Raw genomic sequence first — 24,141 nt, 5'->3', positions numbered from 1 at the left:
TCTGCTTCTTCTCCTTCAGGTTTTGTCCAAATTGGCTCAGATTCTGTTTGGACTGAGCCGCACATAAATGACTGAACGGATTTTTGATAATCGGTACCGTTCCCGGTCAATTCTTCTCCGAAGTTGACCTTGCCTGTGTTTGTTTATTTATGCTAGTTAGCTTAGCATTATAATTTGCGTCTTCCCAGTGGTGCAATGAGATGGCAGGCACCTGACCTAGAGTTAGTGGGTCCGAGTCCTGTGTGGGACAACTTCATAAAATTGTTTGTAAAGTTGTCATTTCAATTCCTTTATTATCCAGGTATGCATTGTTCTAATCTTTCCTCTTTTGGGATTTGAAATATGATTGTTTTTAATTCATTCTATGTTGATTCCCAGATGCACATTGCTATGCTTTCATGACGTTCTTACAATGCTTCATATGTTTGCAATACTTGCTGTGCTTGCTGTACTTCTTGTTTGCTGTGCTTGCTGCACTCTTTGCTTGCTGTAGGCCTACATGCTGTGCTTACAATGCTTGCTGTGCTGCTATGCTTGTGGTACTGGCTCTGCTTGCGGTACCATATGTGCTTGGCCCCGTATTGCTGCTTGGAGCTATATTTATATTTGGCCTTTCAGGTGTATTTAAATATAAAATATTCTATAAATTATAATTACATTAATCATATTTCATGTTTCCTCCAAACATTTTTTTTTCTTGATCAAGATTTATGAATTTTGTGTTGCACAAACTCTTCATTCAACAGAATCTCTGCTTGGAGATAATTACCTATATAATTTTGGCCAAATTAAAATTACAGGGTGTAGGAATCTGCATGGTGTATGCACAATTTAACAGGTCAAACAATACTTTTAAAAACCTTTGTCACATTTATAATAATATATCTAGAATATATAATATTGGTTTGTCAATTTTCATAAACAATGATTTAAAGAGTTGAAATGTAATGCTTATCATTTTATAAAACGTTTTGTTTTGACAATGTTACCATAGACTTGGGGAGTATGCTTCTACCTGTAGTTCTAAGATAAGAATTCTCTACAATAATTTCAACTGCTGATTCTACTTTTTAAAGAGTATTAATGAGTTGATTTCCACCTCTTTCTCACAACCTGCTTCATCACATGAGGTTACTGAAATTGAGAATCACGATTCTGAATAGACAACTAAACACAAAAACATGCCATTCTACAATGTTCTGACAAAATGTTAATTGCTGCATATCTAAATTAACTTGAATGATTTATTTAAATCTGTTCAAATGAAAGATACAATTAGTCACTCATAAAGACCTGGATCAATCAGCGTTTTTGAATCGTTGATGAATCATTCAATGTCAAATTTTTTAACCGTCGTCGACATTCTGGTCGTTACGTAAACGTAAACATCATTGTTTACATCCGAACTAGCAACTTTTATCCCAGTACTTCTGTGATCATTTGAATTATGTAAGACAGAAATAATTATGAGGTTGAAAATACTGTTTGTTCGATGAAGCGTTTTCATAAATGATAACTGGTGCGCGTGCGCTGCTCTCTCAGTCTGGATCAGCGGCAGCGCCAACGCAGATTTGAATGTTCCGCTGTGATGGTAAAAGGGTTTAGAGTTAGACGGTTAGAGTAGACATAGCCGAATCGTTGTCATTTAGGAATAAGATGGTTTTTATCATTTTCAATTTTCTATCACATCTATTGAAGTAACGGTTTATGTTAATATGTTCGGCCAAAATCTCGTTTCATCCCACTTTACCTGAAATGTTCTGTGAGGACGCGTAACTTACTACTGACTGACAGTGATGCATGTCCATTGACTGCAAGTCGACATTCATTATCTGCATTACTTCATTGGGTACGAAAATAAGAAATTTAGATTAGGATATCGCTCAAAAGAAAACATGCTGAGAGAAAGACAGGCTGAGGTGTCACGTGGATATTGCTTGACTATTCTGTCCAGTAGGTGACGCCAATTACTTAAACTTTTAGCTTCAAGCTTTAAAATGAAATCATGTCTAAACAGTCACTAACGTTACGTGAGGTAGAAAATTAAGTTTCAATAAAGAATCTCTCTCTCTTATTTGTTGTTGGTACATTAATATTAAACAAATTATTTACATACTGAGTAGAAATGTCAGTTTAATTAAAGTCAGATATCTTTGGTCTCAAAAGTTACTAGTTGGCTTACCTAAAAATAAGTTGCCTACAGTTCTTTTTTTAGTAATGTTAATGTATAATTTAATACTACTCACTTATTCGATTAACTATCTAATAAGGAGTAGGCTATCTAATGAATAAATTGAGGTATCTTTAGCCTGCACTACATACTTTCTTTAGCCTACACTAAAGTCAAGTCACCTTTATTTATATAGCGCTTTAGGAATTATTGTTGTGTTTATAAAGATGTATGATATGTCTAAATGAAATAATTTGCAATACCTTTATGCAAATTAAGACTAAGATTGCAGCAGTTATCCAACAAGATGTCATTTCTGTCGTAAGGTAAACTGTAATCAGCGATGCCAGTAATTAAAGGATATGAGTTGAAGAAGAATCATCTCTGGCATACCATACTCAGTTTTGCAACAGGGCATCCATCTAATTAAGAAGTTGATCTTACTTTGTCTTTGCTACAGGATGTGGTAGTAGAAATGGAAACCAGGCAATGACATTTGCAGCCTTAAAACACAATAAAGCAAAAACTAAAATCTGTCTGCCCTCTTGTCTAAACAGATTTTTCACTGTTTGATCTTAGTTACATCACTAATCTGACAGTAAAAAAACCCCAAAAAAAACATTATATGCCAGTTACAGCCTAAATGTCAAGTAACTTGGGCTGTGAATTTGCAGCTCTAAACCACCACATGAAAAGAGGGTATGTGTGAACTTACAGGAAATAACATGTGAAGGACATCAGCCTACACTTTCTCTACCTCTGACTTGGTCTTGCAAACTTTGACATCTTGAATGACATGCATCATGTACATTTCACATCTTTGGATATTTTTTGGTGCTTTGTCTTCACAAGGTAGGCTACCAGTATTTATTATCAAATATGATTTAGCATGGCTAATATTATGGGCAAAAATAAAATAATGGTACAAAATAATAATATATAACATCTCATTATTAGCAGTTCTGATATTTATACATGTATTTTTATAAATATTTAAAATCTTGATTATTTTATTTTTACATTGATGTGTTGAACCAGACATTTCTTTAGAAACATTCTTTAGAACAATTTTTGATAGCAATCACCTCTTAAGAGATGAAAATGTGTGACTGTGTGATATGATTCTGATTTAGTTATATTTCATTGCCCCTCCATTTTAGCTCTGGACCGCTGGAACACAAGATGGACAGAGGTCACCATCAACGCCTCTCTAAAATCTGAAGTCTTTCTCCCATGTCACTTTAATATAAGCCTTGACAATGAAACAGACACTGTGAAATGGACCCACAAATTCAATGGAGCTCCCCTTCTAAGGATCATGAATAATGGCAGTATATTCTTTGATACTACAGAAGGACGAGTAAGTGTTTTTCCCCTTCTGTTTAAAGGAGGAAACTTCTCCATCCTCATCCATGATCTGGAGCCTTCAGATATCGGCCCGTACTTTTGTGAGCGGAGCAGTGAACGCTGGAGAGTGGAAATCACCGAATCAGAGCCTCAAGTTGAGAGTAAGTTCAGTCCTTGGAAATATGTAAGAATGGAGATTATTGTGACTGGGGGAAGTTGTCACAAGTATCTCAGTGTAGAACAGTTATCACATGTGTTTATAGATGCAACTCTGTCAAAAACAAACAAACATTATGGGGGAAAAAAGGCATGTTGCCAGAAAATCACTAAACATGGTGACAATATTTCAGGTATTACAGGATGGCGTATTGGTATATTTATAACTTAAAATAGTGTCTTTCATTAAGTGTTTTAATGTTAATTTACCAATCTACTTGAAACATACATAAAAAAACATATATTTTTTTTTACATTAAAATTAACTGATGACTACCATAACTGGTACAACATAAAGCCACGATGAATCAGAGTTCATTGCAAGTGGCTTGTTCATAATACATGGCCAACACAAAACACCTGCAGGGCAACCCACTTGATGCTAAAATATTGCAATAAATATTAACTAAATAACGGAAAAACACAATATAGTTTTTTAGTTTAGTTCCTTTGTTGTCCACAAGTGGAAATTTGTCTTTGGCTTCACTATACACCACACACAAGGACACCAACACAAACATACAAATATACATAAAATAAAATAAAATAAAATAAAAAATACAAAATACTAAATTGCATAAATTTCAAGTGGCATCTTCAGTGCCCCTAGCTGTCTTATAAGCAAACTGCAAGGGGTCTAAATGTTTATTAACATCAGTCTTAATATACGTAGTTAACACTTTTTACATACATTTACCCAAAATAGATGTAAGAGCTATTGGCCTAAAATCCTTTAACTGATTAGCATTAGGAATTTTCGGCACTGGAACAATATTTGATAATTTCCATGAACCACCTTATTATTTAACAAGAGCTGAAACAGTTGTGTAAGAACACCAGTCAATTGAAAAGCACAATCCTTTAGCACTCTAAACCATGTGGACCAGGTGCTTTATTTGGCTTAATACAAGCGAGACTAGCCCGCGATTACATGCTCTTTAAATATAATGTGCTCATATGTAGGAATGTCAAGGCATATTCTATCACACTCAATATTACACGTTCCACCATCAAACTAAAAAAAGCATTGAGATTTTCTGCAAAAGATACACCTTGTGAATAATACATTGGTTTCCTTGTTTCTCTCCCCATCATGGTATTTAGACCCTCCCATGCCTGTTTTGCATTTGCATTGTTATACATCACTGATAACTAAGAAAGACAAAAAAATTTAAATAAAATATATGCATTGTAAAAAATGATATAGTCAGTAAGTCAAGTCAGCTCATATTTTTACATTACTTTAACTTATCGAAATAATTTAAGCAATGATAAAGTCAGTTTAATAATTTAGATTACTTTTGATTTCTTCTAAACTTGATGTATCCCTGTGATTTGTATTTTTCTTTTCTTGTAACTTTCTGTAAAGAATCGTGAGAAGCTTACTTTAAAGGTGCAACATGTGTAATGCAGGCACCTCTGTCCTTTTAAAGTTAAAGGACAGTAAAGGACAAAAAACGTGCAAAAAAACATATATTTGACAGCATTTTAATGTAAATTGATGTTAAACAGGTTTTTACTTTGTCCTTTTTACAGTCTTTTTTGGGGAGTAAAAATGACAGACAGTTTTTGGTCACACTTTATATAGCTTTAATTTACTACCAACATTGTTATGCACTTCTTGTGTTCATACTATTGAGGTAGGATACGGGAAAATGTTAGGGACAGGTTTGGTGGTATGGGAAGGTTTAAGTGTGGGTTAAGGGGCAAAGGAAGCATCAACAGTGTAATTATGGAATTACAGAAATTAATTACAGCTGGAATTCCATGCAGCTATTTAAGTACAATGTAAAGACATGTATGTACACAATAAGCGCATTGTATCAAACTATTAATTTAAATGTTTTTTTTATTGTTTTTTTTTTACAGTGTTTGCATTTTTACAAGTAATTAATTATCGGCCACAGCAATGTTTTGATTTGTTAATCCCTTTTATTGTGTTTCATAAAGTTCATACTGTTTGCATTTTGCTGAAATCCTCTAATAGGCTGTAATTGTCCATGTAGGAAGACCTGATGAGTTAAATGCCTGGTTGTACTTTGCTGCAGGAGCTGGATTGTTTATTCTCCTTTTTATTGGATTAAGTCTGTTTTCAAAATATTGTGGTGAGCAATGGTTCTTTAAAAAAGTATAAATCTTGTATTTATTTACACAAACTAATGTTACAATATCAGCTCTGTTTAAAAGTATTCTCTTCTTTTGGACAGCTAAACACACAAAAAGATCCTCCAAATCTAATCCTGGTAATGGAGTTCAGAGTGAAGGTGAGCAGAGACGTTCAGTGAGTGACATTCTGTGGAGTTTATTGACCTTTATGAAAACCATTTGAATCTTAGGTAATAACCGCCCTGAGGAAACACAGAATACAGAAAGAAGTGAACAGAGAAACAGGAACAACAGGGGTAAGAAACATCACTTAAATGCTTTACTTACAAGCCAGTGGTTTTGAAACACACAAATCCATGAATGGCATTGCATTATAAGAAATATCAAATGAGAAAAGATCTTGCATAATTTGTTTGCCACTTAATTGGCTTGATGTTTGTCATCTAGACCGGGGTTTTAAAACTGTCTGGGGGCAGACATAATACAGATACATTACTTAGAATTAACATGTTTGTCTTGATCTTATTTCTAAAGGTCTGAGACGGGGTTTCACAACTGTTTATGGTATGTGTTTCTCAGGTGACAAACTTGTGCAAACTGTAAGATTCTAGATCAGCCATTTTCAAGTTTGTTTCAAATTAATAATTTTTTCATTATGATTTTGGGTAAAATCATATAAACGTTTCTTTTTTCATGTCAAGAAAATGATGTACCTGCAACAAATCGAAGTCCTGCTGTGCAGCAGGGGCAACATCCTCAGAGAGGTGACTAGTCGATTCATTTATTATTACTTGATAAATCTAAATGACAAAAGTCTAATTTTGCACATAAAAAAAGCTTTTAGAGCCGCTCCTGATCCAACTGCAAGTCATCATTCAGATGAAAAACCATACTATGGTAAGACAATGTTTGTGTTTGGAAAAACAGATAAGCTGTATATGTGCTAAGAATGGAAATAACCCAAATATCTGTTTGAAATATTTCAGTCAACCAGGCAGAGCTCTCCATTCCAGGCAATGCTGGCAAAAAACAGAAAAAACGTAATTGTTCACTGTTTGGTTTAAATTGTCACTTGAATGAAACAAGGTGTAGGCCTTGTTTGGGCATTTTTTTAAGCCAAAATATCCTAATTGTCATTTTCTTGATTTTCTCTTGCAGATTTTCAGTTTAAAAATCCAATATATGGAGACTGCAGTAATTAGAAGTCAGATGACAGAATCCAGTTCCACAGAGTCCACGTTTCAGTCTGTTTAATTGTTCATTTCAATCATTGCAAACAGTATCTCAATAAATGCTGATGTTTAACATTGATTTATGGAAATCATTCATTTTATTAAAAACAATGTTAAATGACATCAAGAAAAACTAATGCTTCAAATTTTATCCTGCTATACCTCCCTTGTTTTGCATATTACAGACAGCCGTTGGTGCATTTTACTTTATTATCAGTTGTTCAGAAAACATATTGGTGAGAATCGTTTGTCTTAAAAAGTCAGGTGATCTTCACATTTTTAAGGAGTTGTAATATCTGTTTCCTGTTAGGCTATAGATACACTGATGGATAAATCTTAAATGATGTCGTTCGTTTTCTGAACATAATCAGTCATAAAAATATCTCTTTTCAAATCATCAATCAAATTTCATCTAACCTGTTTCAAACAAAATCTAGGCTTATACATAGCATTCCTTTACAAGTAGCTTATAGGCTAGGCTACAGTACCATATGGTTGTGAAGTGCTTTAGTATTCTTATCTATTTTATTTGTATTTATATGATATTTTATTGTATTTTTGCACATACATAATATGATGCACTCCATAGATACTGAAGTATAAAGATTTATACACATCATTAATTCGTCATGGACACACAGGGTCAACTTTATGCAACTTTATGCAAATGAGAAGCGATTTTTTTACTGTCTATATGCTTATTTATGGAAGCCCGTTTCCGCCATAGTTGAGTAAAAAAAAAGATTATCTAAGTCATAATAATGACAAACTTTCTCATAATTATGACTTAGTATCTCATTATATTGAGAAAGTTTCTCATAATTATGACTATCTCATTATATTGAGAAAGTTTCTCATAATAATGAGATACTAAGTCATAATTATGAGAAAGGTTCTCGTAATAATGACTTAAGTATCTCATAATAATGAGAAATTTTCTCATAATAATGACTTAACATCTCATTATTATGAGAAACTTTCTCAATATAATGACTTAACATCTCATAATAATGAGAAACTTTCTCATAATGACTTAACATCTCATAATAATGAGAAACTTTCTCATAATAATGACTTAACATCTCGTAATAGTAAGAAACTTTCTCATAATAATGACTTAGCATCTCGTAATAATGAGAAACTTTCTCGTAATAATGACTTAACATCTCGTAATAATGAGAAACTTTCTCGTAATAATGACTTAACATCTTGTAATAATGAGAAACTTTCTCGTAATAATGACTTAACATCTCGTAATAATGAGAAACTTTCTCGAAATAATGACTTATTTTCTCGCACTTCTACGCATGCGCAAAGCCGTGGAGCAGAAGGGAGTGCCACGCTAGCGACATCCGCTGGTCAAAGCCGTGTCTGCTTCCTAGCTAATGCCGTCAGTATTGTAGACAGTACCCGGCAGCGATATTTTTTTTCACAGGATGGTAGGGGAAGACTCATGAATATTCATTAGGGAACTCATGCCTGATTGGTCTGATGACCTACCCCCTAACCCCGCCCCTAAACCTACCCGTCACTGGGGGTCTGATGACCTACCCCTAACCCCGCCCCTAAACCTACCAGTCACAGGGGTTAAGACCAATCAGGGATGAGTTCCCTAATGAATATTCATGAGTCTTCCCCTACCATCCTGTGAAAAAAAAATATCGCTACCCGGCAGGTACTCAAGATGGCGGCAGTCAACTGGAAAAAGAGCGGATGACGTAAGAGGTCATGTGACTGATATTCATGTATATGGTGTAAAAACGTCTGAGTGCTGCCCTCTTCGTGTTAAACGGAAAGCTCCTGCAGTAGGGGTACTCTCTGACGTAGAATACTCTCTGACGTCACTCTGTCACGCCCTTGGTGCGAGGTCACCACGCCTTTGGCAGCCTCTGGTATAAAAGCATCTGGTTCCGTCAAAACTACTGTAGCGAGTCAGGAGTTGGAATTACAAGTATTGAAAACGATCAGGATAGATACTGTATATATTGGCATCTAGTTAGCATAGCATTTATATAGTTATTTAGATTATTTTGTGTAGCCTAGGTAGTTAATCTCGCCTATTGCTCCAGTGTGCAACCTGCATTTTACGTGGGATTGCTTCTCCAACGCAATGGAGGTGGAAATGGGTTTCTCCTCACACCTCGCGCTGCCAAACGCTGCTCTTCATACCTCGTCCTGCATGAACTCCACCACCGCAGCGGCGTCATGATGTGAGTGAGCATATATTTTTAATCACAATTTATGTTCCTTCTTATTAGGCTAAAGTTAATCCTCTGGTGTCGACAAACGCGCCGGCGCGATTTGCTGATTTTTTTTTTTCACATAGCAGCAAAATATAATGAACGTAATAGTAATAATAATCCTGGAAAAAATTACCTCAAAATGACTGAATATAAGAATAATCGGATACCGATCGCGATGCGGGAGTCAAGACCGCAGTTTGAGCTGGTGTCCACAGACAATTCACCCTTCACCCTCCTCCACTTCAGGTGAAGGTGGGGGAGAAAAGTTCTCGAGTTCAAATGACCGCTCTGTTGCAAAGCTACTTGCGTCACTCCATTTTAGCTAGTTTGACAGCAGCTGTCACTGCGGGTCTCAGGTGCACGCCCCCCCGCTCAGCCCCGCCCTCGGTTCGTCCCCTCTATCTCCGCTGGGGTCTGCTCACTTTTCCAGCATTTTTCAAATATTGCCAGTGGGTGGAGTCAGGCTTTGACCAGGGGTAGTTAGCCCTTTAACAGACTAGCGTTTGCTAACACTGGCAATGTAACGTTAGCAGCCAGAAGACGTAGCTAGCTAACTTAGAATATGCAAAACCTAGGTTGCTGAGCTGAAACCTGAAAAATATAAGGTAGCATGTACAATAAATGACAAGAATCTGGAAAACAAAATATCTAAATATCTCTGGTTTACCATGGAATCATGCATAGATTTGCTACCAAACTTGGAGGCTTGCAAATATTAATGTTAACAGACTGGCAAGTGTTTGCTAACTTAATGCAAAATAATATTGCTGATATCTACATTTAGATTTTGGTTAAACCCTATGGTACCAATCCCATGCATGACATATCTCAATTTTATTAAAGTAAAATAACAACTGGTAAATATAAGGTAGCATGCACAATAAATGACTAGAAGCTGGAAAATATTACTTATGCCATAAGGCTGGTTTATCATGGAAACAAATAGATTTTGATTTAGCATTAGCTGTTCATGTTAGCTGTGCTGTTAGACAAAACAGGCTAGTTACATCTGCTGGGTGACATGGAAGCTGTAATGTGTGTGTGTGTGTGTGTGTACATATACCGTATAATTAAGGTAGGCCTACAGTGGCTGTCTGATATACTTTAAAATAAACCTTTATTATTTGAAGCCCATACATGATGATGTTCGGCACACTTATTTATTTATAAGAGGGGGCGCCAAAATTGTTGCTGCATACCCCTCTCTAACACTTCACGGTACAGAGAGACTAGCGACCTGCTACGGGTCATCATCCTGTGCAGCAGGTGGCGCTAATGCGTTTTCATTAGCTGTGAGTAAGACCAGATATGAGTTCAAACCGTTCAAAAGCTCAACTAACAACTTGTAAACAAGATTAAATAAGGTCTTATGTGCCATTAATACGACTTATTAATATTCTTCTGAGCTTTTAAAAATCGTTTCAAGAGCTGAAATAATATTTCGCTGGATAAATAGCACGTGAACGGATAGACATGTCAAAAGCAGAGAAGAGCATAGAAACGGAGCATCATGAATCTAAAAAGCTGCCTATTTATCAGCACAAAGACAAACTCATTCAGGCTGTGAAGGAAAATGCCTTCCTGATCGTAACGGGAGAAACTGGCAGTGGAAAAACAACTCAACTCCCTCAGTATTTGTACAAAGCAGGTATGTATGTTCATGACAGCTAATGCACTGGAATGGACTAGCATGTTCGTTCATTTACGTTACTGTGTATTGGATCTATCGTTCCTCTTCAGGATGCTTCTGTTTCTGTTCAGGTCTTTGCAGGAAGGGCAGGATTGGTGTGACTCAGCCCAGGAGGGTTGCAGCCATCACTGTAGCCCAGAGGGTGTCTCATGAATTGGGGGTCAGGCTGGGTGAGGAGGTGGGATACCAAGTGCGCTTTGATGACTGCTCAACACAGGTAGGAGATAACAAACACAATGTTATCACTTTGTTACCACTATGTGTTATATCCTATTTTTTTACAGTCTATGGTTATATCACACATGTTAACACTATGCAGAAATCTCAATATACACTACCGTTCAAATGTTTGGTGTCAGTAAGATTGTTTTTGGTGGAAGAGATTAAGCTTTTATTCCGCAAGGATGCATTAAATTGATCAAAATAAATGCTTCTTTTGTACTTTCTATTCCTAAAATCCTAAAAAAAAATTGTATCACGGTTTCCACACAAATATTAAGCAGCACAACTGTTTTCAACATGGACATTAATAAGAAATGTTTCTTGAGCAGAAAATCAACATATTAGAATGATTTCTGAAGGATCATGTGACACTGAAGACTGGAGTAATGATGCTGAAAATACAGCTTTGAAAATTCATTATCATCTTCTTATATATATTTATAAAAATTTTATTGTCTAATATGTCTTAATAATATAAAACATTTTTTTTGATCAAATAAATGCAATCGTCTTTCAAGAGCATTAAAAAAAGTCAAACTTTCGAACGGTAGTCTTACTAATATCATTATATTTCATATTGGGATATATCTTTGGTATTGATACTGTGATTTTTAAAAAAAAATAAAATCTGCATAATGTCAAGGAAGTTCAAAAATATAGTACCACAGTGCTTTAAAAATATTTAATATTTTCTTAATTTATTTTACATTGTGATACTGTAAAAAATAAAAAAAGAACATTCAATTGGGGATTTTTTTTTTAAATTTCTTTTATTTCTTTTATTTGCTGCTCTTTAAGATAGCAAGAAATATCTTTAAACCCAAGAGCAAGTAGTGGTAAATGCTTTTCACACAAAATAAATTGAAATAATATAGTATTTGTTAGAGTACATAGTCTTGGTTTGTGAAAATAGCCTCTACTAACAAGGTATGTGCAGTTGGTGTCATTAATTAGTGTCATTTTTAATGAGTTGGTATTTTTCTTTCTATCAGGACACTATGGTTAAATACATGACAGATGGCTGTATGCTGAGGGAGATTCTTGCAGACCCCAGTTTAACTCACTACAGCATTGTGATCCTGGATGAAGCCCATGAGAGGAGTCTGAATACAGTATGTAGACTTTATATGTGCAATTTGTGCTTTTGCTTGTGAAATTAGTAAAAGAAAATTATATAGTGGTCTTTTTTATAGTTTCATCTTACAAAAAAAGCACTGCAGTGGTACGATGGTACATTGATTGTGTCCGATTGTAATAACAACATACTCCAATGTTCTTAATATAATACTATGGCATTACCATAATACAATATATTAAAAAATGAACCTAGATAATACTGTGATACATTGGTTTTATTGCTAGTTGCAGCTTCATAAAATGCAGAAGATATTTCACTAAATCTTTAACAAAATTGTTTGTTTCTCAGGATGTTTTGCTTGGGTTACTCAAGAAGACCCTGTCAAAAGGGTCCCATGGCCGCAAAACACCCCTCAAAGTGGTGGTGATGTCAGCAACATTAGAAACGGAAAAGCTCAGCTCTTTTTACGGACACTGTCCCGTATTCACGATTCCTGGGCGTACATATCCGGTGAAGGAGAAATTCTGTAATTTGATTGGTCCAAAAGACAAAGATAGTTCTCTCTATGTCAAAGAGGTGTGTTGTGACCATATAGATTATTTCAAACTTTATTACAAATAGTGTGGTTACAGGGAAACTTTATGTTTGAAACACTAGAATCTTCACAGACTGTAAATGTGTTCTGTTTGTGATCCATAGGTAGTAAAAGTGGCTTTAGATGTGCACACAAATGAAGCCGCTGGTGATATTTTGGTCTTCCTAACTGGTAAGCTCAGCAGAGATGTACACTATTGTTCAAATGTTTTGGGTTTCTATTTCAAAAAAAGTCTGTTTTTTCTAACTTTGTATTCATCAAAGAATCCTGAAAAAATATATTTAACAAAGTTTCCACAAAAATATTAAGCAGCACAAATGTTTTCAACATGGATAATAATAGGAAATGTTTCTTGAGCAGAAAATCAACATATTAGAATGATTTCAGAAGGATCATGTGACACTGAAGGCTGGAGTAATGATGCTGAAAATCCAGCTTTGCATCACAGGAATAAATTATATTTAAATGGAGTTAAATATAAAAATGTACAAATATTTCACAATATTAGCCTACTGTTTTTACTGTATTTTTGCTCAAATAAAGGCAGCCCGTGGTGAGCATAAAGGCCCTGATATACCAGAATCGAAATCAAAGAACTCCTGTGACGTCCTTTCAAACATATTCATGAAGTTTATTTTGGGTTTGTTTCGGGACCTCGAAACTGCTTCCCTAAGCGAACTTTCCGGAAAAGTTCACTCCGGCTGGCAAAAACATGACCTAACTGGAGAGCTGCTTTATAGTAGAAAATGAAGTCATTCTAATTGAAAAAGATATTGATGAAGTTTAACACTTTTAGCTGCTTGCTTTTAAACATTCTATTGTATAAAGTGAAGTGAATTTACTGGAATGCCGAATTGCAGAGATCGTGCAAACATCCAAACCGCTATGATAAGATGCTTTCTTAACTTCTGTTTTCTTTCACTGCTGTCATTTTTGTTGTGCGTTTATTTTGTTGAAAGGAAAGCGCGGAGCTCATATTCTTATAACATTAATCTAAACGTCGCTCTCATCAGTGTGGGAGGCGTCGAGATGTTCCCGAACAGTTTACCACTGTGCACATACTTTGAACTTCTTTTTACCTCAAAGCGAAGAACGAAAATGTACTTCGCCATGTATATTGTGCCCTTAAGAGACTTCTTTCAAAAACATAAAAGAAATCTTCACCACCTCAAAAGTTTTAATGGGAGTGTACAGTATTTATTTAAGAGTTTTACAGAAGTTTAGGAGATTTTCACTGGTTAGCATACCTTTATTTGATATTTCCAATATTTGTCTTTAGTTTGTAGCTCTGTGCTTTGTGTTTTGAACAGGACAGTTTGAAATCGAGAAAGCCTGTGACTCTCTTTTTGAGAAGGCTGAGATCTTAGACTACCGCTACGATGTCCATGACCAAACTGTTGAAGGCCTTCTCATCCTGCCTTTGTATGGATCCATGCCAACAGGTTAGCCTGTCTTAAGATTTGTCTCAAAGCAAAAACAGAGTGAAATCTTGTGTATAATCATAAATGGATCAATGCATGTTTTGTTATATATATATATATATATATATATATTTTTTTTTTTTTTTTTTTGACAGATCAACAAAGGCAAATATTTCAGCCTGCGCCAAAAGGTGTGAGAAAGTGTGTGGTAGCGACTAATATTGCTGCAACTTCACTCACAATTGATGGAATCAGGTAGAAACAAATCTCACAGTCTCACAAAATCTCACAGTATTACACAAGCATCAGTTGCTCAATAATAAAACAGCAGAAATCAAAAATTGCAGGATTGTGTTTTGAGGAAATATTGCACTTTTTGCAATTAAACAACTAAACAACAATTATTTTTTATGTTGTGTTATAGATATATCGTTGACAGTGGATTTGTGAAACAACTAAACCACAACTCAAGAGTTGGATTGGATATTTTGGAAGTGGTACCAATTTCAAAGTATGTGTCATGGAAAAAAATTCTACAATTTAGATTTTTTAAATAAGGTTTTTGAAAATTATATTTAATTGTTTATTCATTTAATTATCTTTTATTATCTGTATAATTGTTACATTATATTTTTGCTATGAATATAGCTTTCGATACTTATATTATGAATTAATGAATTAAATTAATTCTTTAATTTCTAAGTGAGTGTGGGTTATGCTACTTGTAAAAAGCTGTTTAGTGGGGTATTGACTAGTTTGTCCAAATAAAGAAAAACAGTTCCGTTTGGTTCCACTTTTATTCTGTTCTGATAATGTTTCCACACAGAAGCGAGGCTCAGCAGAGAGCGGGCAGGGCTGGACGAACATCAGCAGGAAAATGCTTCAGGATTTACAGTAAAGACTTCTGGGACAAATGCATGCTAGACTACACCATTCCAGAGATTCAACGGACCAGTCTTACGTCTGTCATTCTCACGCTGAAATGTCTCGGTGTCCATGATGTGATTAGGTAACACTGGGCTGCATTGTTATTTTTGTATAGTTTAATCAGTTTTCCTAGAATTGAAATGAACATTTTTTTTAATTTTATTTTTTATTATGGTATATTTAGATTTCCTTACCTCGACTGTCCAGAGGAACGATTTATCCTGACCGCTCTGAAGCAGCTGTATCAGTATGATGCCATTGACAGGTGAAGGGATATTCTGCCACAAACTATTACCTGTTATACATGTACATTGCAAGAGACCGTTGAGACTCTAGAATATGTCTTTAGCATTTTTCCAGAAGCCCATCCTAACTCCAGTACGGCTGATTTTCACAGGACATGTCACTAAAGGCACGCACTGTTTATTGTTCTGTAATCCAAATTAAATACAATGCTAAAATCAGCTTTTTGTGACAGGAGAGGTCACGTGACCAGACTGGGGAGGTTAATGGTGGAGTTCCCTCTTCCTCCTAATCTTACTCGTGCTCTACTCAAAGCTGCAGCTCTTGGGTGTGAGGACATAATGCTGCCCGTGGCCGCCATGCTGTCAGTAGAGAACATCTTCATTCGACCAGGTAATAGTTCCTGTATGTTATCATTAATGTCTGTCACTTAAAATTCGTGTTTTAGATTTTGATTTAATCTCCTATAGTGTTTAATCAAAATGTTATATCTCGATCTTCTGGTGAAAATGACTCTCTGGTGACGTATGTAGGACTTGTCCAGTCATTTAGTCCTCTTAAACCCTGCCCCTTTTTTACTATAGACTGCAAGCTCATTTCCGTTTTTGAATGCAACGCCCAGATGTCAAAATCCAATCAACAACCAATGCATAGAACCAAGTTCCCGCCCTACATTTCTTTTTTTCGACAATCCGTTTCACTTTGATGTACATCACATTACAGAAAAAAACATGTGTTGCAATTTCTGTTTCATTGTGAGTTATAAGTAGTTGTCACATAATCCAACGTCACATAATCCGGTCAACTGAGCATTTATTATGCCATTTTAAAGGCTCCTAATTTTGTTTTGGAGGCTTCTACAATACGTTTACATGTATCCGAGACTTATATTTTCTCATAGTATACATGGCATCATCACCTATTTTCTCACAGTGTCTAAAACGTTCAGATATCTACTCTTCTCTGATTGGTCAGATGAGCCAGTCTGTTCTGATTGGTCATCGAGTGACGAAAACAAATTAACATTAATATCTGAAAAAGCATAGCACTGATACAGACTATTTATTTTCATATTATGGCAGAAAAACTATAAATGCCCCATATTAAAATCTTCTACTATATGTCTAAATAAATGAGAAACATAAGACAAATTAAATGCTACAAGTGAAATTAGGCATCACAATATTCTAATGAATTGTCCTGTCCCATTAAATCTAATATTGCCTAACACATTAGATAATTCCAATATTTAATTTTTTTTAAGGTAAACCAGAAGGACAAAAAGAAGCAGAGATTCGACACAAAGAGATAGCAGCTTCTGCTGGCGGCTCCAATGATTTCCTCATGCTGCTCTGTGTTTTTGAGAAGTGCAGAGCAAGGTAGACCATGAAGTTTGAACGAATGACTTAATAAATCCAGAACTCTTTATGAAAATCATGTGATATGCTGGTATTCATTCATATTTTGGTGGTTTTTATAGCGACCATCCATCCGCCTGGTGCAAAGAGCACTGGATCCATTGGCGAGCAGTGAAGTCAGCCTTCAGCGTTGAGAGACAACTGAGCGAGATTCTTCAACGCCTGAAGCAGGTAAATCAGATTTTCTCTACAACAGCAATTGCTTTTAATTTTTTATTATTTGAATTCTTACGCCTTGTTCTTTGACTGTTTATGTAGCAGAAAGACTTTCCACATGAGACGTTTGAGGGCAGTAGGAATGAACTGCTGCGCCAGTGCCTTTGCCTGGGTTATTTCACCAATGTAGCCAGGCGGTGAGTGCCACACTGTCCTTTTATTACATAAAATATATTTATTAAAGCCAGTATTAAAGCTGTTCTGTTTTCCTCAGATCTGTTGGGAAATCATTCTGCACCATGGACGGACATGGGTCCAGCGTTGTTATTCACCCTTCATCATGTGTAAGGAATTAAATCCATCCAAAAGTTCATCCAAAAAATAAAATTCTCATTTGAAAAGACATTATTTATTCACAATCATGTCATTTCTAAGCTTGTTTACATATGTGTGTGATTATTTTAACCAAACCACTTTAACTTCTTGTATTCAGCTCTTTGGTCAAGAATTGCAGCTGGACTGGATCATCTTCCATGACGTGTTGGTCACCTCACGGGTGTACGTGAGAACAGTTTGCCCCATCCGTTACGAGTGGGTGAAGGACCTGTTGCCGAAGCTGCATGAAATCGACGTCTATGAGCTGAGTAGTGTCGCAAGGGAAGAAGTAACGGATGAAGAGATGATCCAATGGGAAAAGAAAGAAGCAGCAAAAAGACAAGCAGGTGCGTTTGTAAAGGCTGAGCTACATTTTGCTTGTCATATATGTTTATATGACCTGTTTTTGTTTAAATAGAGGCCACAGAGGATGCAGCAAAGAAGCTGGAAAAGAGGAATGATGAAAGCTCAATCACACATGCTCGAACTCGCTACTTGGAGCGAAAACAACATCGGCTACAAAGAAAGGGTACATGACAGGATCAGATTTTCAACACAGATTCTGAAGCCACTGAATACAAATATGAAAGACTTTTTAATCTCAGATTTCAGAACATAATCCTGCCACAGCACTCTGGTCCTGTGGATTTTGATATGGCTTTTCAGTCACAATGTGTAATAAACACATATTTTAGATATTTTATGTAAATAAATGTTTAAAAAAAAAATGTTTTTGATATTGGGTGTTATTTTATTACATCTTTAGAATGCAGATTAAAGATTTTAAATATACATTTTTGATTCGTCCCAATGACCCAAATCGTTTAAGGTTTCAATTTGTGACATTGAAAGGAACATGTCAATGTGATCATGGAGGAAACACTGATCTAAGATATGTTTTAGGTAATATATCATTTCATATCAGTCAGAAAAAAATCAACACTGTAGCAATGGTGTACAGCGAATACTTTGACAGTTTGCTTTGTGACAAAAACTGTTAGATGTAATGATGTTTAAATAAATGATGGAAATTTATATTTTTCATTATTTTGAATTCAGGTGCAGTTATTTGCGTTTATTGTTCACATTTTTTGGTTTGTTTAGACTACTTTTATGTGATGTTTCCGACTCTGGTGCGTGACTTGTAATAATGTACTGTAGACAAACTCGGAGAAATGTGTTTCTCATGTCCACCTGAAGGCATGAACTTGTCACGTCACAACTTTTTTATTTTTTATTTTAAATTTTTTACAGTCAATGGTCACAACACGCATTAAAAAAATAAATATATGCGATACTCAGAAAACAATTCAGTGAAGAATTAATTAACTTAAAAGATTAATTTAAAAACAACGATTCGTTCACGAACGCACTGTTACCACTAGAGTAGAGCGCAGCCGGAACTGACGTACATAAAATATGAAGAACTGAATGATGTGGCAAAAATGAAACGAATTATTTTACATTTACTAGACTACTCATATCGGCGCTTATAAATCAAATCTGAAATATTAAATGTCCAACCGCTTACATACACCAGATCAGTGCCTCATTCATTGCCCGCTTAATTAAAAAAATACATGAAATCGCGAATGTCCTTCCGCCGCAACGTCCGCGCTGCTGCTTCCGGATTGTCAGTCTGAGCTGTTCCGCCGCCATTGCGGGTCTGAGCGAATCCCATCCGTGCAGAGAGGGGAGAAAAAACATCAACCATCTGACGGATTGGCTTGACACGACGAAAACACGACACTTGCATTCTCTGTTTAATATAACCATCAGTCCTGCATTTGATCTGTTTAGAATCGAGTGTGTCAGCGGAGAGGAGGTCGTCGCTCGCTAAAGCTAGGGAGAATTTTTGCGTGGAGTCCGGCCGGGAGGATTGAGAACAGAAAGCCCAAACCATGGCTCAGATCCTTCCTATCCGCTTCCAGGAGCACCTGCAGGTGGGGTTTCACTACAGCTAAACATTAACATTTGAATAGTCGGTGGCTCTGCTGTAACAGAGGTGACAGTGCTAGTTAGCTTTAGCGCTAGCTCAATGAATGACCTCCCATCCATTTCAATGGCTGTGTCTCAAAGCTCGCGAGCTGCTGAGCAACATCTTCTGGCTTAGAGCCTGTGACTCTAATAATACTGTATGTTCGAATCAAAAGTTCGAACCCGCAATTGAGACCCCGAAAATACTAATGTTCAAATCGAACGAGATTATATTGTACTCAAAATATGTTGTCTGGAAATGCAGGTCACTATGTTTTTAGACACAGCCTATGCAGGTGGATTCAGTGATCGGTGAAAGGATTAAACCAGCTTTATAAAGCTGCATACATGATGTGATTTATTTGGTCGGTTGAATAAAACGTGATTCGGATTATACACATTTACCGCTCAAAAACATTTCTGTTGCATGTCTGTTTATTGACGATAGTTAACCCGAAGATGAAAAATCTCTCATCGTGTATTCACCATTAAAACCCCATATATAAGATGTTTGGTGAAAATGACGTACAATTAGACGTAAATATGGCTGGTTATTGGCACAGATTTCCCGAATTGATTATGATTCACAAGGTGTTCTTGTTTTGGTTCTATGTCCATTCGTTTGGATATATAAATTAGGCACTCTCCATAGTAAACTATGTATCCCCATACACTCGGATAGTGTATATAGATGGTGTTTATTGATGTATATATTTAAAGGGTCATTGACAAATAAAGCTTTAAAAAGGTGTTTTAAAAAATCTTTTCAAAAACTGATGTTAATTTTAGTTGATAAATAACATTTATAAGTATTCAAAATCATTTTTGACTGTTTTTATGTCAGGTGGTACAACCAAATAGTTGCATGTATATAGTGCAGTTCTACCACATAACATGGAAAATGTACCAACCCACTCATACTTGAAATGAGCCGTTTTTACCAGTATTTGAGAGAGATCTGCAAACCTTTTCACTCTGCTACAAGGATCAGTTGGATGATGCATCATCACATTTACTGTTATTATCTCGTCAATTCATAATAAAAGATCCATGTTTGCTGTTGTTCCACCCTGACATTTAAATATATATATTGCTGGACAAATGTTTTACAATGATCTCAACAGCTTTAAAACTACTGTTATTTATTTAGTTTTTAATTTTTATTATTAAGACACCATTTGAAATGTTTTTCATAGTCTGTTAAATTTTTCAGACAGTTGCGTCACCTGGCATTTTGGGGGTTTAACATAATACATAAAATAATATGCATTAATTAAATGTACTAAAAATGAATTAAAACTAAATACGTTTTGGTACTTTCCTGTTATCCGGACCCCACGATGGCCTACCCCTAACCCCACCCCTAAACCTACCCGTCACTAGGGTTAAGACCAATCAGGGATGACTATAGTTCCGAAATGGTATATGGTGGGGTCCGGATAACAGGAAAGTACCTAGGTTTTATAGAATAAAGTGATATTGGCTGTGTCATGAATTTATCAAATTATTTAAAAAGGAAATTATGCACTTGGACACAAAAATATGGACGTCATGTCATTCATCCTGAAACATTTGAATGCAATCTCATGGATATTTGTTGCTTAAGTGTCTTGACTCGAGTCATTACAGTGTATTGTGTCATTGCACAGGTGCATCTGACTGGGGATAAATGATGGGGCATGTGAGATTGTGCCCATATCTCCTTTTTTATCCCCCCATAAACATTGAAACAAACTTGCAGCAGACACATTTAAGACCTCCAGGCTGTGTATTAAAATAAAGCATACAGTAGCTAGACAGCATTTTGATGCATTTTAGTATCACTAGGTTTTGAGAGACACCCTGCCTTCGTTTATAAAGGCTTTCAAATCTCATGTATAGTAGACGATACTATTGCTGTATCTAACATTGAGACATATTGTCTGTCCACTCTTTACAGCTCCAGAACCTGGGCATAAACCCAGCAAATATTGGGTTTAGCACACTTACGATGGAGTCAGATAAGTTCATCTGCATCCGGGAAAAGGTGGGCGAACAGGCCCAGGTTGTGATCATTGACATGAGCGATCCCAACACTCCCATCCGCAGGCCCATCTCTGCAGACAGTGCCATCATGAACCCAGCCAGCAAAGTCATTGCTCTTAAAGGTAAGACACAGGGGGCTTAAACAGTGGGGGGGGGGGGGGATTTTTATGGGGGCATGGCACACGTTAAGGCATGGATTTTTGAAATGTAATGATAATTTTTGGGATGATATAGAAATTTCCATGTTGTTCTTTTCCTGCATCCCCCTCCCACCCACTGAATGGATAACATGACTACACCTTTTGGCTTACTGTGTTTCTCATCGAGACAGTTTAGTGTAACATAGTGTATTAATTTTGTCTCGTCAAATGACATGTTTATTGTAAAATACCCTCCATATTTCCAACAAATATGTTCATATTCTCAGCCATCTCTGTCTTGTTACAAATTAAAACTTCTTGTTGTAATTATTTGGTTAATAATAGCCTTTAAAATGCTCATTGGAAATGTTTTGCCATCATAAATGCTTTGTCTGTTCTTGCTTGTTTCTGTTCTTTTTTATTTTTTGTTTCTTACTGCTTTCTTATGTTTGCAGACGGTGAGTTCAATTTCATCTATCCTGAGTTGTGGGATTTTCAATTGTGAAATGTGGGGCAATCTGAATGCATTTGATGTTGAATGATAGGTTAGCCATATTAGTTGGGGGTCGGGATCATGTAACATGCATGTAACTTGGCAACAGTCTGTTTTCCTCTTGTTTAGCGTAAAATTAAATCTATTTTGTTGTTGTTAGTTGAAACAATAGTCAGCTGAGCCCTTTAATTTTATTTTTGTTTTGGCACTTGTCAATCTACTGTTAATGCAATGCAAAGGTCTACTATGTCTGTAAAGTGATAGATGTGCAAGGCAACTTTCTAGATATATTTAACTCTGCAAGTCAACTGTAAGAATGAGAAGTGGATTATGACCTTGAAAATAGCAAGATCACAATAAATACTGAATACTGTAAGATTGTCTTATAGTTGGAGTTCTGATTTGTATTTAATTATTATAATGATTTTGGAAATCTTGTGCATAGCCATCAGAGGTTATAACGTATACACTACTGTTCAAACGTTTGGGGTCAGTACGATAAGAAAATGAAATTAACACTTGCATTCAGCAAGAATGCATTAAATTGGTCAAAAGTGACAGTAAAGACATAAGGTTACAAACTATTTCTATTTCAAATAAATGCTGTTCCTTCGATTAAAAAAAAAAGATGCATCAAAGAATCCTGGAAAAAGTGTTACAATTTCCCCCAAAAATATTAAGCAGCACAACTTATTTCAAGATCGATAAAAATAACAAATGTTTCTTGAGCAGTAAATCAGCATATTAGAATGATTTCTGAAGGATCATGTAACACTGAAGAGAATAGTAATGATGCTGAAAATTCAGCTTTAACATCACAGATTACATTTTAAAATATATTAAAATAGAAAACAGTTCCTTTAAAATGTATTATTTCACAATATTACTGTTTTTACTGTATTTGTGATCAAATAAATGCAGCTTTTGTGAACATAAGATACTTTTGAACTGTAGTGTGTGTGTATATATAGATATCCCACTGAGCACAGAAATTTAACTTTAGCTTTGAGTTTATATAATATAGGCAACATTTATTTCACATTCATGTGTCTCATGACATAATTGATTACCTTGCCATATGTTTAAAAAATAAAATAACTAACAATGGTTCACAAAAATTAGATAAAATATACAGTGACCCCAAAAATATTTGGACACTTAAAATGTCTAAGGGCCTGTTTAAACCTGCTAGCTTCATGCGTTTCTACTGATCGGATAGCTATCTGATTTGTTAAAACGGTTCAATTTACACTTGGCCACATAAATGTGTCTTCGCAAAACGAATATAAATTCCATCTTTAGTTCCCGCGTTACATGCAAATTTAACGGAGTTCACGTCAACGAAATCCACAGATATGCGCTGCATTTTATTTATCATCAGCTAATTTCAAGATCAAAGACCGCAATAGGAGAGAGCGGCATCAGCACTGGTAAGATCATTAAGTCACTACTTTTAATGAAGATGATTGTGTGTTGAACATCTGGGACTTACTTTCAGTTTCATTTGCGGCAGTTTGCGCGTCGGCTTGCTGAAGAGATTCTCAGCTACTCATCTGCAGCGTTGCGTGTTGCAGTAGCGCTGTCATATCTGGCTATAACATGTTAGAGAGTGTTATAGGCTATATGACATGTTTATCTTTTAACATTTTGGGAGGGGTAAAATTTACATGTATGGTTTCAACAACCCAATACATTTACACTTGTCCAGTTTTGTCTGGAATGCATCTCAGATCACCTCCTGAAGTGGTTTGAATAATCAGATTTAAATCAATTTCGGAGTGCGTTTACACCTGGTCTTTTCATGATCAGAGAGTTTTTCACGATCGAAAGTTTCCTGGTGTAAACATTTAATATTTTACATCCAGAAAGTGTCCACATACTTTTTGTCTTAATTTTAATTACATCAAATTATTTGTTTTGATTCTTTTTTTTTCTTTAAAATAAATATGCCACTTTGATATGTTAATATTTTTTTGCACTGAGATTGATACATTAAGTGTGGCTTTTTAAGTGTCCTAATACATTTGGGGCCACTGTATCTCGATAAAAACTATAATCCAGATCTAT

General features: G+C 35.6%; 3 protein-coding genes across 6 annotated transcripts in view; all 3 read left to right on the top strand.

Annotated features, from left to right (window-relative positions):
• Window positions 1-2,635: 2,635 nt before the first annotated feature.
• Window positions 2,636-7,192, top strand: LOC143716319 (uncharacterized). Of its 2 annotated transcripts, none has more exons than XM_077208810.1 (10): window positions 2,636-3,022; window positions 3,331-3,678; window positions 5,740-5,838; window positions 5,941-5,997; window positions 6,070-6,135; window positions 6,374-6,403; window positions 6,541-6,603; window positions 6,677-6,736; window positions 6,826-6,879; window positions 6,998-7,192. In XM_077208810.1, the coding sequence occupies exons 1-10, from the start codon at window positions 2,962-2,964 to the stop codon at window positions 7,039-7,041; spliced, it is 882 nt and encodes a 293-aa protein (XP_077064925.1). In that variant the 5' UTR covers window positions 2,636-2,961; the 3' UTR covers window positions 7,042-7,192. The 2 variants fall into 2 exon arrangements, with proteins under 2 accessions (XP_077064925.1, XP_077064924.1); XM_077208809.1 differs by having other exon boundaries at window positions 2,871-3,022; window positions 6,674-6,736.
• A 3,393-nt stretch (window positions 7,193-10,585) lies between these two features.
• dhx40 (DEAH (Asp-Glu-Ala-His) box polypeptide 40) lies at window positions 10,586-18,486 on the top strand. 2 transcript variants are annotated; one of them, XM_077208800.1, is made up of 17 exons: window positions 10,586-10,962; window positions 11,076-11,221; window positions 12,219-12,338; window positions 12,653-12,880; window positions 13,004-13,070; window positions 14,210-14,341; window positions 14,476-14,575; window positions 14,745-14,831; window positions 15,147-15,329; window positions 15,432-15,512; window positions 15,726-15,883; window positions 16,755-16,869; window positions 16,971-17,079; window positions 17,167-17,261; window positions 17,339-17,408; window positions 17,558-17,786; window positions 17,858-18,486. In XM_077208800.1, the coding sequence occupies exons 1-17, from the start codon at window positions 10,788-10,790 to the stop codon at window positions 17,974-17,976; spliced, it is 2,214 nt and encodes a 737-aa protein (XP_077064915.1). In that variant the 5' UTR covers window positions 10,586-10,787; the 3' UTR covers window positions 17,977-18,486. The 2 variants fall into 2 exon arrangements, with proteins under 2 accessions (XP_077064915.1, XP_077064916.1); XM_077208801.1 differs by having other exon boundaries at window positions 10,646-10,962; window positions 12,653-12,884; window positions 13,008-13,070.
• A 336-nt stretch (window positions 18,487-18,822) lies between these two features.
• cltcb (clathrin, heavy chain b (Hc)) overlaps window positions 18,823-24,141 on the top strand; it is a 30,458-nt gene continuing 25,139 nt past the window's right edge. For both annotated transcript variants that reach the window (XM_077208799.1, XM_077208797.1), the window contains exons 1-2: window positions 18,823-19,382; window positions 21,356-21,563. In XM_077208799.1, the coding sequence (XP_077064914.1) occupies window positions 19,341-19,382; window positions 21,356-21,563 (250 nt within the window). In that variant the 5' untranslated portion in view covers window positions 18,823-19,340. The remainder of the gene's footprint in view (window positions 19,383-21,355; window positions 21,564-24,141) is intronic.

This window comes from Siphateles boraxobius, unplaced genomic scaffold (assembly GCF_051911475.1).
Source record: "Siphateles boraxobius isolate OS27281-9 unplaced genomic scaffold, OSU_SipBor_1 6, whole genome shotgun sequence".
Classification (NCBI taxonomy): Eukaryota; Metazoa; Chordata; class Actinopteri; order Cypriniformes; family Leuciscidae; genus Siphateles; species Siphateles boraxobius.
This window is presented reverse-complemented; position numbering and strand designations above follow the sequence as displayed.

Coding starts and splice junctions, on each gene's coding strand:
- LOC143716319 (XM_077208809.1), top strand. CDS start 2,962: ATGACATGCATCATGTACATTTCACATCTTTGGATATTTTTTGGTGCT. Junction 6,404..6,540: donor GGGTTTCACAACTGTTTATG/GTATGTGTTTCT, acceptor TTTCATGTCAAG/AAAATGATGTACCTGCAACA. Junction 6,737..6,825: donor AGATGAAAAACCATACTATG/GTAAGACAATGT, acceptor GAAATATTTCAG/TCAACCAGGCAGAGCTCTCC.
- dhx40 (XM_077208800.1), top strand. CDS start 10,788: ATGTCAAAAGCAGAGAAGAGCATAGAAACGGAGCATCATGAATCTAAA. Junction 14,576..14,744: donor CTCACAATTGATGGAATCAG/GTAGAAACAAAT, acceptor GTTGTGTTATAG/ATATATCGTTGACAGTGGAT. Junction 16,870..16,970: donor TTTGAGAAGTGCAGAGCAAG/GTAGACCATGAA, acceptor TGGTTTTTATAG/CGACCATCCATCCGCCTGGT.